The sequence below is a fragment of the Notechis scutatus genome, chromosome 1 (genome assembly GCF_049901735.1).
Source record: "Notechis scutatus isolate UNSWTSFEM ecotype Mainland chromosome 1, rNotScu1.2, whole genome shotgun sequence".
Lineage (NCBI taxonomy): Eukaryota > Metazoa > Chordata > Lepidosauria > Squamata > Elapidae > Notechis > Notechis scutatus.
The window spans coordinates 306165205-306180046 of record NC_142009.1 but is presented as its reverse complement, the minus strand read 5'-3'; the positions used below and the strand labels follow the sequence as shown (position 1 = coordinate 306180046).

General features: G+C 37.4%; 1 protein-coding gene across 1 annotated transcript in view; it reads right to left on the bottom strand.

The window, feature by feature from the left end:
* WDR25 (WD repeat domain 25) overlaps positions 1–14842 on the bottom strand; it is a 66994-nt gene that overhangs the window by 51620 nt on the left and 532 nt on the right. The window contains exon 2 of the mRNA XM_087952177.1: positions 12344–13104. Coding sequence (XP_087808303.1) covers positions 12344–13036 — 693 coding nt within the window. The 5' untranslated portion in view covers positions 13037–13104. The remainder of the gene's footprint in view (positions 1–12343; positions 13105–14842) is intronic.

Genomic DNA, 14842 nt, shown 5'->3' with positions numbered 1-14842 from the left:
AATTTCTTGTTTCTCCCTTTTTGTCACTTCTGCTAATAATTCAGACATTATTGTTTTCAAGTCCTCTTTGTTTTTCGTGATATTTTGAAAACGCAGGTGAAAAGCCGATCATTCCATCTCTAAATGGATAATGGATTCTTCTAGATCTCTATCTATTGTCATCAGTCTCTGGTCCATCTCTTCCAATTTCTTTTCAGCCTGTTCCATTGCGTCTTCCACCGTTTTTATTCTATGTTCATTTTTTTCTATTGCCTGTTGGATGATACTTGCTCTATTATCCAATTTGTGTATATCTCCTTTCGTTTCTCCCATCTCGTTATTCATCTCTTCATGGATTTTATTCATTGATTCTTGCATTTTTACCATAGTTTCCTGAATTGCCATTAGGGTCGTCTGCATCATTTGCATGTTGGAAGAGCTGCTCTGTTTTTCTGCGCTAAGCATACAGTACTTTCTATCGACCTCTGGCCTGAATGTGATGCTGATGTCAGAGAGGGGTTCGAGAGGGTCTTTTTTCCAGCTCTTAAGAGTTGTTGTTATGGTTATCATCTTTAAGAATTTATACACAGTATATTTCTCCACTCTACCACCCACTATAAATTTTTGTTTGATTTAATCTTTCACTTTACTTTGCTTTCTAACGTTATTATACTCAGTTTCAATTATTCAACCCTTTTTTCTTCTTACTTTATCAATACTGTTCTACGCTTACTTTTTTCAGTTATAAAGTATTGTTTGTTAACACTCTTATCCTATAATTTCTTTCTTGAAACAATAGTTATATTTTCTAACAGTATCTTAAAAATAAATGCTTCACCTAGTTAATATAATCAAAATAAGAATAAAGTAAGAATTTTATTCCCTATTATTTTATAGATTACTGCAATTAATATGATACTGATAACTCCAACTATTGTATTATCAATCTACCCTAAATTAATATACAACTGAATATATCACTTAGCACTTTTAAGATTTCTTATTCAATGTCAATCCAACAAATGTATCTATGTTAACAATTCATTTTTATCCATAAATCAAGGCCTTAAAATATATTCTATTCCTATTAATTTTTATATTATAATTATACTTATTAATCAGCATTCAAAAAGAGGATAAAGAAAAGAGGAAAAAAAGAAATTTCTATTAAATCCACATATGTAATGTGACCACAATATATTAATCAATCTCTTTTTTTTATTATTTGTATCAATTAATGCATTACCATACTTCAATTCTTTCTGTTAAATCTTGAAGGTTACATCAGATATTTTAACACTCTATCTTTCTTCAGTTACATTTAACACTGTCCACCATTGATTGCATCAGTCACTCTATCTTGCAGTTTTTTCTTTGCTTTCCATTTCCACCAAGTCCTTTTTAATTTTCTCCTCTTTTGTGCACTTCTATATTATTCATTCGATCTTTCCAGTCTTTCAATCAAATTTACTGCGCACAAGCACTTCCAGTCTCCTCTTCTAACTTATTTCGCGAATCTGCTGTTCTGCTTATGCATCCACTTCCTCTCCATTGATACAAAGTAGTCAACACCAAATAACATTTATCCTCTGATTTCACACAATCACCCTTTCCCGTCTCTCTCCACCCTTTTCATTCAGTTCATAAAGTTTATCGTTTTCTCACCGTTTATCTTTGCATCCGTCTTTTCAGTCTCTTTTTCTGGCTGGGTTCTTTCTTCTTATAACTGCTCACACCTCCAAGTCACTGCTGCTGTCTCCGGGGTTTTTCCTGCCTCTCCTCTTGAGCCTCCTTAATCCACCAGACTATTTCAGGACTTACTTTTTTTCCCTCTGCACTTCGCTTTTTTAAAGTACTGGATTTTCTCTGTCCCTTTTCGATGTCACAATCCTCTGGTCTTCCCTTCCTTATCGCTGATTGGTTGTCACGGGCTCTGGTCCACCATGCCAAGATGACAGGTCACTTTCACATTTGGATTTGAGGGGTTTCCTTCCACTACAACGGGTGGTTGCTTTCCGCCTTGCTGTCCCTGGGGCTTCCCCTTTTCCTTCGTGTGTCCCTCCAAGTCCTGCAGGACTCCAAAGAGCCTCCAAAACACGAAAGATTGGGTCCAAGAAGCAGAGCCCATTTCTTTTCCCTGCACCACATGCCAGAAGTCTTAAAACTGGTATTTTAAGAAGGAGGTATATACTTTTTGTATGCACTATCTATAGTTATAAATATAAAAGAATAAAAGTAAACTTACAAAAAGATATTAAAACAGAAAAAAATCCAAAAGTAGAACTTTTCCCTTGATGATCTCAATACCACAATACAGACAAAATGAGAACTTTTACTATCAAGAATATTCCATAGTTGCATTGACATGATCCATGATTAGTGGATGGAAGAAGTTTCATGCAGGTTATTAAAATTCTTATTCTTTGGCTTCTTCCTTTTAGTAGCTATTTAAAAGATTTTTGACACAAGAAAGAAAAGAAAAAGAAGAAAGTTTCTGCTGAAAAACCAGCACCACAAACCTACCTGTCTGTGATTAAGAGCATTCCCAGGGAAATTTCCAGCAGATTTTCAATACAAAGAACATGACAGAAGGAGGAAAAAAATTAATATTATACATGCTTGCTGCCCCTCTACCTTTATTTCTCCCACACGCACATACGGACATTTTGATTTCATTTCCACGTTTACGTTACCTTACAGAATCCCCACATAACCTTTGGAATGATAAAATTCGGGTACTTCAGCACTGAGAAATCAAGTAAAAAGATAGCACTGATTAGCTGAAATCAAATGTATTACATTATAACAATTAGTTATTCTACAGAAAGGATAAATGACATGAAAAGAAAATGGACTTTTATAGGTATATGAGTTAAAGATAGCATTTAATTTTAGGCTTACAAATTGCCAATCTGACAGCTGTTTTTCAGCTTGTTTTTCAAATATTAGATGTATTTATTTTTAACTGTCTCTACACTGCTTTTCATTCCACATCAAGGTCATCAATCCGAGAGTACACCAAATTCAGCAAATACAACCAAGCAGAACAATAGCATGAAAAACTACTAAAAGGTAGGATTAAAAATGCATTCTCTGCCTGTCTACTCAAATCAAGTCTCACCAAGTTCAGTGTGCCTTAATTGCTCAGAAATTGATCTAACAGAGGAGCACAAACTGAATCTCCAATTGTAACATACAGTCCCCAGATCCCTTAACAAAACTGCCAATGAATTATAAATGCACATAGAATTAAATCCATAGAATTAATCCATTTAAGTTTAATGTTAATTTGTTTCTGCCTAGTCCTTTTTATTACTTTGTTCTGCCATGCCTATTTGGGGGATACAAAGTCAAGCACTCCACTCAGAGGCAAAGCATGGCATATTTAAAATTGAAAGCCTGCTGAAACCTTGCACAGAATATAAGTTATCTGTTCTCAATTTTAAATTTAAGATGGCTTGTTGATGCTAATATTAATCTGACCCACCATGAACCTAGCACATTTTTTTCCTGACAAAAGACTACAGGTTACACTTTGCTTTCTGCCAATTATGAGATCAAAGGAAATCATAGTGATTGCTTAAGTCCCTAGCGCAATGTGCAGAGTCCAAAAATGATACATGTTTTTCTCACTCTCCTCATTTGCCATTGTAACACCTAAATAATTCCTGAATCTCAAGAAATAAACGTGCAAAGTTTCTGAAGTTCTTATGTAAAAAATGTTTTCAATGCTCTATTATGAAATGATCAACAAAATCATAAAGGAATACCACAAGCTCAGAGGAAAGTTAAAGGAGGAATGAGAAGAAATTTCCAAACATGCATAAAGGAATATCTTTTAATATAAACTTATTTTTTAATTATTAAATTAATTAAGTTGCATTAATGTAATTGCACTTCACTAAATTGATCTAAACTCTGAGTAGGATTTTCCACAACTGTTAAAGCCCTAAGAATCCTTTTAAACAAACAGCTTCCAAAATGAAACTCTTCAATATGATTCATTAGATTCAGATAGACCAACCAATCTATCCATCCATCATTTATTCATTTACGCTTTACATAGTTCCAGGCAGAAAAGCAAGCTAATGAAATGCATTATATTTTGGGTAAAAAATTACTTGACAAAGAAATACAGAAAATATAACCCTTCGGTGTCCACTGCTAGTTATCCAGACATTTGCAATCTAGCTCCAGTAAGCATGGATATGGATATATTGAGGATGGACTCAATTTAATATATTAAAATTTATGGTAGATTTCCAGGAAAGAGATGGCTAAGAATTACATTATTAACCCCTGAAGGGTTCAAGCACCCATATAGTTCAAGCAAATTGTTTTAACCTAAATAATCCTCTGGGAATATCAATTCCCTATTTGTCTGTATTTTCCCACAATATCACCCGTGAAGTGGCATGTCAAAACTGGAATTGCACAGTATGAAATATACAATGTATAGGTTTCCTAACAGCAGATGTGCAAGGATTTCTTTTGAATCACTGTATATATCATCTTGGACTTTGACATCAACAATATATAAACAGTATCTTTAAATGTTAGAAAGATGATCTACTTTTAAGTGGCATAATAACATTACTTGTAGGTAAAGCTCACATAGAGCTAGTTGCAAATGCAAGTTTATAAGCTTCTTTAGAAAGGGAACATTTAAGTCAAATCTTTAATATCAAGTGCTAAGTACTACTATAAACTTTATCAGGGACAATGAAAAATATAGAACTATGCTTGTCAATGACCACTTTCTGTTTTCATAGAAATTGTATGCCTGGAAACAAAATATTTCAGACAAGTTTATTAAAAAATTACCAAGACTTATTTCTATATCACTGCCATTGATTTCAGTGAAGACTACTTGAAAAATATGCTTTCATAATAACACTACCTCCCAAACCATTATCTGTCAACACCATACAAGATGTCTCTATAAATATACGTGAAACGAACTTTTAAATAAAGCGGAGTGGTTTTTTTTAATGTCAGACTGCACAAACAAAGCAACTATTCTGATTATTTATTTTCCAGTATTTATTTCTCATCCCAATCCTAATAGACTCTGGGCAGGTAACAATAGGATAAAATATAGAGTCCGAAATCATCCAAATAAAGAATGGAACACATCATTTAGGTGCCCAGAAACAATAAGGATTGAAAATATGTTCAAACAGAACAACTTTCATTTATATGGGGAGGGGGGGGGGAGCAGGGTTGCACCATCTGTACCTTCAGAACAGGACTGATCAAATGCAACTTTCTTTTTCCAAAACCAAGAATTATATAACCTACAAAAAACCTGGCAAATTTATTTATAGCATAGCTGTGTCGCCTTTGCTCACTCACTTCCTCTTACCCAAGGAAAATATAGTGGCAAACCACTGCCAAAGGCCTGCCAAGAAAACTTCCTGGACTTGTCTAGGCAATCACCTAGAGTCAGGACTGGGTCATACACATACACATAGATCACGTAACATACAATATTTGGAAAATATGTGACAGTTACTGTATTTCTAGATAGAAAGAAAAAGTGTGAACTGGTAATAAAAAGATACCCCTCCCTAGTCTGTGGCTCTGCTTTTGCTCGGGGCTACTCAGCAAGCTGTCAAGGCTTTACTGGGAGCCCAATGTATGTTCTAAGTCAGGGGTGTCCAACCTTGGCAACTTTAAGACTTGTGGACTTCAACTCCCAGAATTCCTCAGCCAGCAAAGCTGGCTGAGGAATTCTGGGAGTTGAAGTCCACAAGTCTTAAAGTTGCCAAGGTTGGACACCCCTGTTCTAAGTGTTTGCATGGTTAATAAATTCAGATTGTACTTTCAAAATAGTTAGATTGTTTTAAGAGAGCCAAGCCATGTCAGGTCAGATGAAGAACATACATTTTTCTGTTTTCTGCCCATTCAATCATTTTCCTATTAGCAACTGTTTTGCACTGTAGCTAAAAGGGTGAGTATTTCTTCATTCTGCTGAACACCTAAATAAAGGTCAATTCTAATAAATGCTTAAATGTTATTCATAATTTAGTATATAAACTGTATTATTACATATACATTTATATAAATCTCATATGAAACCCCAACCAAATACATTGAGATCAACACAATTACTGCAAAAGGTGATTGAACAATATCCCAGTTGCCTTTGCAGACTGCACATGCATACATGTACTGTGTGTTTTGATTGTACCAAAACATCAGGGATTACGCAAAGATAAATGTAGGAAAAGGCAGGCATAAAGGTCTGGCAAGATTCTAGCAATCTAGACCCAGGAAAACTTTGATGTGCAAAGAGCAGTTAATTTCAATTTTGGACCAATAACACTTTAGGTTCCAAGCAGCAAAAGGTTTGAAAATAAGCAAAGATCTACATATGTGCATATGAAAAATTCTGATGGAGCTCTGTAAGGCACAGATGAGGAAGAAGGACTTGCAAGAATTTGTGAATACTGCATGATATTAAGCACTTCATCCAGGGCAGAAAGTTGGGGGCCCTTTTCATTATGCAGACATCTGGATCAATTTATATGCTGCTACTTTTAGATCCTCACAAACCTTTTACTTTTCCCCTGAAGACTGCTTCAACATTTGATTGCAAATTAAGAATAGAAAAAGTGGTTTCTCTTCTTTACCCACAAAATGAACCAAATCTGTACTTCTTCCTGCATGAGATAGTTCATTCTTATTTAATTCACCAAGGTGGCAAACATTCTCTCCTATCAGAAGACAGATGATAAAATAAAAACTGTAACCCTAAGGTACCTATGCATTATTAATTTCTTTTCAAGCACTTTGCCATATGCCATATGCAAAGTGCTTTATCGTAAGTAGCTCATTCATAAATCATGATTTAGTAATAGATCTCATATACTGTATATATTTTCTCTTTATACTCTTTATACTAGGGAAATGTGCTTTCTGAACATGAAGAATCATTATTCTCAGAGTAATAATAGAAAGAAAATATTTCTAGAAAGAGCTCTCCTTTGGAATTATTGTCATTAATCTTATTTCATGCAAAGAAAGGGAAAGAGAGGTTTTCTCCCACATACACAATTTTTCTAAAAATACTTTCTAATTTTTCATAATGAATAAAAATAGAAACAAGTCTAACTTCCCAATACTTTTAGATTAAATGAACTTACCATGTTTCTCATATAATAAGGCCGGGTCTTATTTTTTTTTTGAGCCCCCCCAAAACGGCTAGGCCATCTTTTCAGGGGTGACTTAATTCCCACACTTGCATCCTTGGGCAGGCAGGTGGCGACGGCTTGGATGTTGACCTCGGCGTTGGTGGGGCACTTTGTATCGGGAGACCTTCCGCCACCGTTGCTTTCCCTTCTCCCTGTGCTGGCCAAGGCAGCGAGCGCCTCCCTGCCGGGCCCTCTGCTCATCCCGCCAGGGCTGCGCCGGAGCCGGGCGAGCTGGACAGAGCCGGGAAAGTGAGCCGTGGGTGCGTGCCCGCCTGCAAAGCGAAAGAGCCGGGCTGACCTGAGCTTGGCTTCCCAAGTCCCTCCAGCCTGACCCCGAAGGGGCCACCGGGAGAGGCTGCCCGAGGCAGTGATAGCACCCACCCATCCATGGACAGGGAGGCAAGGCGACAGTCCGCACCTCCTCCAAGCTGAGCCCCACCAAGTGAGTGCCTCTGCCCGATGCCTCTGCCGCTGCAGCGTTTGGAGCTGCTGGTGCATTTGGAGATGCGTGGGGACATGGATGGGCTGGGCGAGGGGTGGAAAGGATGGGTGGCTTCGGGCTCTCTCTGCCAGACCCGCCAGCCAGGGAAGCAGCGCTGCTGTCACCTCACCTCCCTGTCCGCAGACGGGTGGGCGCTATCACTGCCTCGGGCAGCCTCTCCCGGTGGCCCCTTCGGGGTTGGGCTGGAGGGACTTGGGAAGCCAAGCTCGGGTCAGCCCGGCTCTTTCGCCTGGCAGGCGGGCGCGCACCCATGGCTCGCTTTCCCGGCTCTGCCCAGCCCACCCGGCTCCGGCAAGGCCCTGGCAGGATGAGCGGAGGGCCCAGCGGGCAGGCGCTCGCTGCCTTGGCCAGAGATCCACTGCCGGGCAGGAAGGCCTGCCTGTCAGCTGTGCTGGGCACCCCAGGTGAAGCTCTTCGCGCTCTGCCCGGTGGAAGGCAGGGATGTCAGCTGGGCGCTTCTCCTGGGGTGGGCTGATCCTGCGTTGTGGCCCTGGAGATTCGCCTCCCCACGTGGGGTTGGGCTGCCCTCTCGGGCAGGGGAGGCTTTGTCGTACCGGTAGTAGGGCATCGTTTTTGAAAGAATGGGCTTTGCCTTTGAATGATGCCCGGGAAGGCAGCGACAGGAGCACCTGAAGCCGAGTGTCTCCACCGGGCTCCGGTTGCAGGGAGGAGCCCTGGCTGGCCACATGTGGCTGCGCCAAATGCCGCATGGCTGCGCCAAACACCATGGCGTTGCTCCAAACACTGTGGCAGCACAGGGAGAAGGGAAAGCAACGGTGGCGGAAGGTGTCCCGATATGAAGTGCCCCACCAATGCCGAGGTCAATGCAGGCAGCACCATATCCAGGTGTGCAACAAAAGTACTTCCTAACGGCAAGCCCCCCGCCATTCCCCCCCTTTTCGCATGTTTTAATATAGGCCTTAATTTGGGGGGAGGGGCTTAATTTTATTTTATGCCTATAAAACATGCTGGGACTTCCTATTGGGGGAGGCCATATTGTTGGAGAAACACGGTAGAATCAGAAGATATAAAAATTACTGTATAGCAATACATAGTAGCTAAACATTCATAACTCCTGGATAAGGAGTATATAAATGAAATAAATACATGAAACAATAATAAATAATAGCAATAGCACTTAAGACTTATGTACTGCTTCATATTGCTTTACAGCCCTCTCTAAACAGTTTACAATGTTACCATATTGCCCCAACAATCTGGGTCCTCATTTTACCAACCTCAGAAGGATGGAAGGATGGGTCAACCTTGAGCCACTCAGAATCAAACTCCTTGAGTAAGTAGTAGGTTAGCTTGCAGTATTGCATTCTAACCACTGTGCCATATAATATGTAATAATATTATATTATTAAATATAATAAGGTCTATAATAGATGTAGGGATAAAAACTGGAGTAGAAAAACAAGGGAAAAGGTAAGAAAAGAAGAACTTTGGCTATAGCATAAGGGCAGAGAAAGGAAAGGAATTAGAGGAGATAGATTTTATCACGAATGAAGGCAAATTTTAGATTTTATCTTAATTTAAACCAACCAAGATGCCCAAACGACTGCCTAAGCATGTTTGATAACTGAAATTATAAAGAGCCTTTTGCTGGTGCTAACTAGGAAAAAAAAGATTCTGATTATCAAACAATCTATTTAGCACTTTTGCTGCTATTTGTAAATGTTGCTCATTGACTATGGAATTTATTTGTTGTATACATTATAATAATAGTTTACTTTTGCTGTTGATTGTTACTTGCTGTTGATATTACCCAGACATGCAGATGTGTGGCAATAAATGTAATAAATGAATATGTTTAATACTATTTTGAGGTTTTTTTAAAATGCTGTTATATTCTGTGAATCACCCTGAACCATATCTACTGAAGACAGATAAAATATGCCTTGTTTAAAATGTATAGATTTCAGTCATTTTTTAACCTTGACAATATTAAGATGTTTGGACTTCAACTCCTGGAATTCTCCAGCCAGATTTCAGGATTAGATATTTATCTGAAAACACATTGGAATAGTAGATTGACAAAGGTCCAGTTTGGACACCGTACCAAACAATTCTTTATAACAATTATCAGTACCATTTTTCATCCATATTCACAAGATTAGTTAAGATTGCCTAGCCCTCGATGAAGAAGCAGAGTGCTGTGTTGAGGTCACAAACTTTTTACTCTTTCTCTCAAGTGTAGCTCAAAACATAGGGTTTGAAACTACAGGTAGTCCTCAACTTACAACAGTTCATTTAGTGACCGATCAAAGTTACAATGGCACTGGAAAAAGTGGCTTAAGACCATTTTTCACACTTACAGCCATTGCAGTATCCCCATGGTCACATGATCAAAACTCAGATGCTTGGCAAATGGTTCATCTTTATCACGGTTGGCATGTCCTGGGATCATATGATCAGTTTTGCGACCTTCTGACAAGCAAAGTCAATGGAGAATCCAAATGCACTTAACAACCGTTACTAACTTAACAAATGCAATGATTCACTTAACAACGGTGGCAAGAAAAATCGTAAAATGGGACAAGCTCACTTAACAAATGTTTCATTTAGCAACATAAATTTTGGGCTCAATTGTGGTTGTAGCTCGAGGGCTACCTGTACTAAATTTCATTAGTACGAATGAACTTAGGAAAAACTACATTTAGAAAATGAGACAGAAAAATAAATATATTTTTGATCCTTGCAATTGCTTTAAAGTAACTAAAATCCCTTCCCAGATTAAATGCAATGATGATCTTAAACAGTATGCTGCCGTCTATTACATAGTAGCCTTTTTGCAATGACACACCAAACTGAGAAGCAAATTTCAGTTAGGATTCTAGTCTTGCAACATTTATATTTAATCTAACTGTGCCCTCTACTGGCTTTAAAGTTACAGGACAACAGTAAGAACAAAAGTAACAGTATTAATCACTTTTTTAAAAATAAACAAACCTCTAGTTATTCCACAAACAATGAAACAGGAATTACTCAAGTTCCAGTATCCAGAGGTTTTTTACCATTCATATGACTATATGCATTATGTGTGTGGTTTTGTATTATCCAATAATTCTCAGTCCTTGACTTTTTGGCAAGAAAATTGGCCTTCTAATTTTAAATCCTGATTGTTTAAATGTATCAGTGGCAAATCTGCGTTCTTGAAAAGGAATTCAAGAGACCATTTTGGCATATCTCTCATGTACTTATTGCAATATATGCCTCTCACATTTAAATTAGGAAACAAACTTATTTTTTTATTTAGAAATTAGAGTCTTCTTGTCAATTAAGTTAGACCACAAAGTAGGAAGGAAGAAGTGGATTGATTACTGAAATAATCAACTAAAAGATGTATAAAAATGCCAAATCTAGTCTAAACACCTGGATGACCATGCAACCAACCATAATAATAAATCTCAATACTATTCAAATAAATCACAGCTCAACACTGTCCATATATACAGCCAATGGAGTTTGAATTGGACAAATGTGCCACTTTTATTATCAATGGAGGGAAATAGTGAAAGCTAAGGGAATCAAGATAGCCTATGGAAATAAAATTAAAAGTCTAGATGAAGATGATCATTACAAATACCTGAGCATCCTTGAAGCTGACATCAAGGTCAAGAAGAAGATTACAAATGAATACACTGTGAGCCTGAAGATTAGTCCAAACTATTAATTTCTTAATAAGTCTCACAATCTTCACTGAAGTCTATTTCTGAATACTCTTGTTTCTGAATTGATTCAGCTGGATAAGTGCTATCTTATCCACACAAATGAATGTTTTGAAACTGTGGGATTTCTCTTGTGTAAAAATGCATAAAACTTCAAGGACTAAGCTAGACATGATATCCTGACTGTTAACAAAACAGCTATGACACTGACTGCAGAACAAGGGAGTAGGCCATGGGTGTCGAACTTGCCGCATCACGTTACTGTCACCTGAAGTTTCTTGATGTTTTTCTCCTTCACGGAGCTAGGGTGGGCGTGGCCTGGGCGCGACACATCCAGCCCACGAGCCACCAATTTGACACCCCTGATGTAGGTTGATGTTTCAAATGTTTTTCCTGTATTTTGATCCTATCCACTATTGACCCCACCCCATTCCTAAGAGGTCTGTAAGGGGCGTGCATAAGTGCACAATCGTGCCTACCATCCCTGTCCTATTGTCCTTATTTATTTGTCCCTATTTCCTGTATTCTTATTCATATTTATACTTATACCTATTATCTTGTAAGCAATTGACAAATCAAATAAATAAATAAATAAATGTTTTTCCTGTATAAGAGGGATTAAAAATATGCACTTGTTTCATGACTATATCCACCAGTATCTTAAAAACCCAAACGAAGCTTTGGAAGCAAGAGAGATACTGTCCACTGTTCACTATATCTGATGGTCCTTCTCTCCTGCAATTGCTATGGATATTTTGTTTCTCCCATTCAAGCAAGAATTTGATGAAATTGGTTGCACTGTTCAGTATTTTTAACATCCACAACATGTACAGCTAATATTCATCAATAGACAACTTAATCTTAATTCAGACTGTTATGGACAAGGTACAGCTTATGTTTTGTTTAATATAGCTTAGAAAAAGGTTTGGAGGGATCTTCAATCATTATATAAGTAATAATTAATTAAAGACATTGATATTGCAACACATTACCTTGATAGTTTTATCCATAGAGGCAGAAAGCAACATATGGCTCCACCTCTGCAGAGGACACCAGCGAATGGCATTAACTGGTCCACTATGTTCAGCCATGTGAAATACCAAGTTCTTTGGAATTTCAGTAACTGCGTATTTTGATCCTATGTATGGCATAATATATTGGGAAATTTTAACTGACATTTTATCTTCAGCTGTACTATATTTAACTGGAGAAGATATACTCTCTTTTTGGTATTCCTTTTTTTCCTGTTGCAGTTTTTTTGAAACATATGGTCTCAGTTTTTGAATAGTTACATCTCCATCATTACGCATCCTCTTCTGAGCATATGCATTTCCAGAAGGTATTTTAGCTTCCAATAAAGGATTTACTGGCTGGGTATACTTAGTCCTTGTTTTTGTCGAAGTACAATTTCTGTTGTACTGCTGTTGTACTGCTGTTATCATAGTCTTTTCATTAGGTTGTAGATGCAGTTGAAAGGTATCCTCATGAGATATGTTCTTTTTGGAGCTGCCCGTGTATTCCAGAGATTTGACTTTTTTCTCAGAAATAATATTTAAGTCATCACTGGACTGGATAACATCCACAGCAGAATCTGTTAGATCGATTTCACTGCTAATAACATCTCCGGATCTCCCAGTCTCTGCTTCAGAGTCCGAATCATCATAAGCAACAAGGGAAAAACTCATTATGTGAACTATGTGGGGGAAACCCCTGAAACGTACGTTTTTGGATTCTAATCAACAATGAATAGTTTCTGTAATGAAAGAACAAATACAAGTAGTCATTTTAAATAATTCTGTTTCATATCTTTCTTACTTACAAAAGTCATAATTTATTTCCAGAATTTAACAATACTTGTACGTTTAATTCCTTAATTAGTGCATTTTAATTTATTTGAAATAAAATAAATTTAAATAAATAATAATTTAATTATTCACGTTATATGCTGTCCAATCTACATGGACTCAGCTTACAGTCAAAATCAAATATAAATATCAACAGTAGCAACACGTATAAGCATCTGCAATGCATTTAGGCATTAATATCCACAGTAATCATTAAAATAGCTGTTATAATACCTATAACACATGTTATTAAATATTAAAATATCCATAAGATAAAAACACCTGATGATTCAGAAATAACTGACCAAAAATCCCTATGAAAAATGCACATATCTCCACTGAGAATTAATATCAATCAAAAAAGAATAATCTAGAGTAATTCTGTCTTCAAAGGTCTCCAGAAAGCCTGTACCATACAATACAATCTAACATTCTAGAGAAAGACTGCTCTACAAAGTTAGTGCTAGTATAAAACAGCACCTCTTTTTCATTTCAGCAGCTGACTTTGCAAAAATGCAGGAGAATCCAAAGCCTTTCCCTCCCTGGTTAATTCTAGCTCAAGAAAAAGCTCTTGGAATTACTACATAATCAATAAATGCTAATTTGGCTAACATATTGCCTTTTCCCAACTGAAATAATTTTACTCATTTGCTGATTTAAAAAAAATGTCATGGAGGCAGCACTTATGATTTTATAAAAAGCAAGTAGAGGGCCATGTTCAGTTAAATGATCATGCATCAATAGATATAGCAGTGTGAATTCAGTGTGTCTAACAGTGTATATAAGCATACATTTAAGGCTAGCCAATTAGCCTAATAGAATACTGAAACATTAACAATTTGATATATGAGACAATATTACTTGTACCCCTAAAAGGGCTTGGATTTAGAAGTGCTCACAATGAAAGTAAGCATAGAAAATGAAAAATCTGGACTGTTAAATATTAAAAAGACAGTCATGTTAACTAGCATGCTTAGCTGAACTCACAGGTGACAGCAAAAGCAATACTTTTTGTTTTCTTGAGCTCAGAGATGGATTAAGCATTACAAAGGGTGCAGAGAAGAGCAACAAAGATGATTAGGGGGCTGAGGGCTAAAATACACAAACAATGATTGCAGGAATTTCTTATGTTAGTTTAATGAAAAGGGGTAACATGATAGCAGTGTTCCAATATCTAACGGGCTGCCACAAAAAGAGGGGGGGTCAATCTACTTTCCAAAGCACCTGAAGGCAGGATAAGAAGCAATGGATGGAAATTAATCAAGGAGAGGACTTAAAACTAAGATGAAATTTCCTGACAGAACAATTAATCAGTAGAATGACCTGCCTCCAGAAGTTGGAAGTTTTTAATAAGAGATTGGCAACCATTGTCTGAAATGGTATAGGTTTTTTTGCCTAAGCAGAGGGTTAGACTATAAGACCTCCAAGGTCCCTTCCAATTCTGTTATTCTGTTATAGATGAACGTGCTAGATAAATAAAGATTACCAACAGCAAGCAAGAACTACTTAGGACGTTTCATAAAAGATGATGCACTAGATAAAGCAACTATACTTGGCATGGCTGAAAGTAGAAGCCGGGGAAGGCAAGAAGCCAGGTCCTGCATCTTTTCACACTAGGGAATTTAGCAGGTGGAAGGACACAGAATC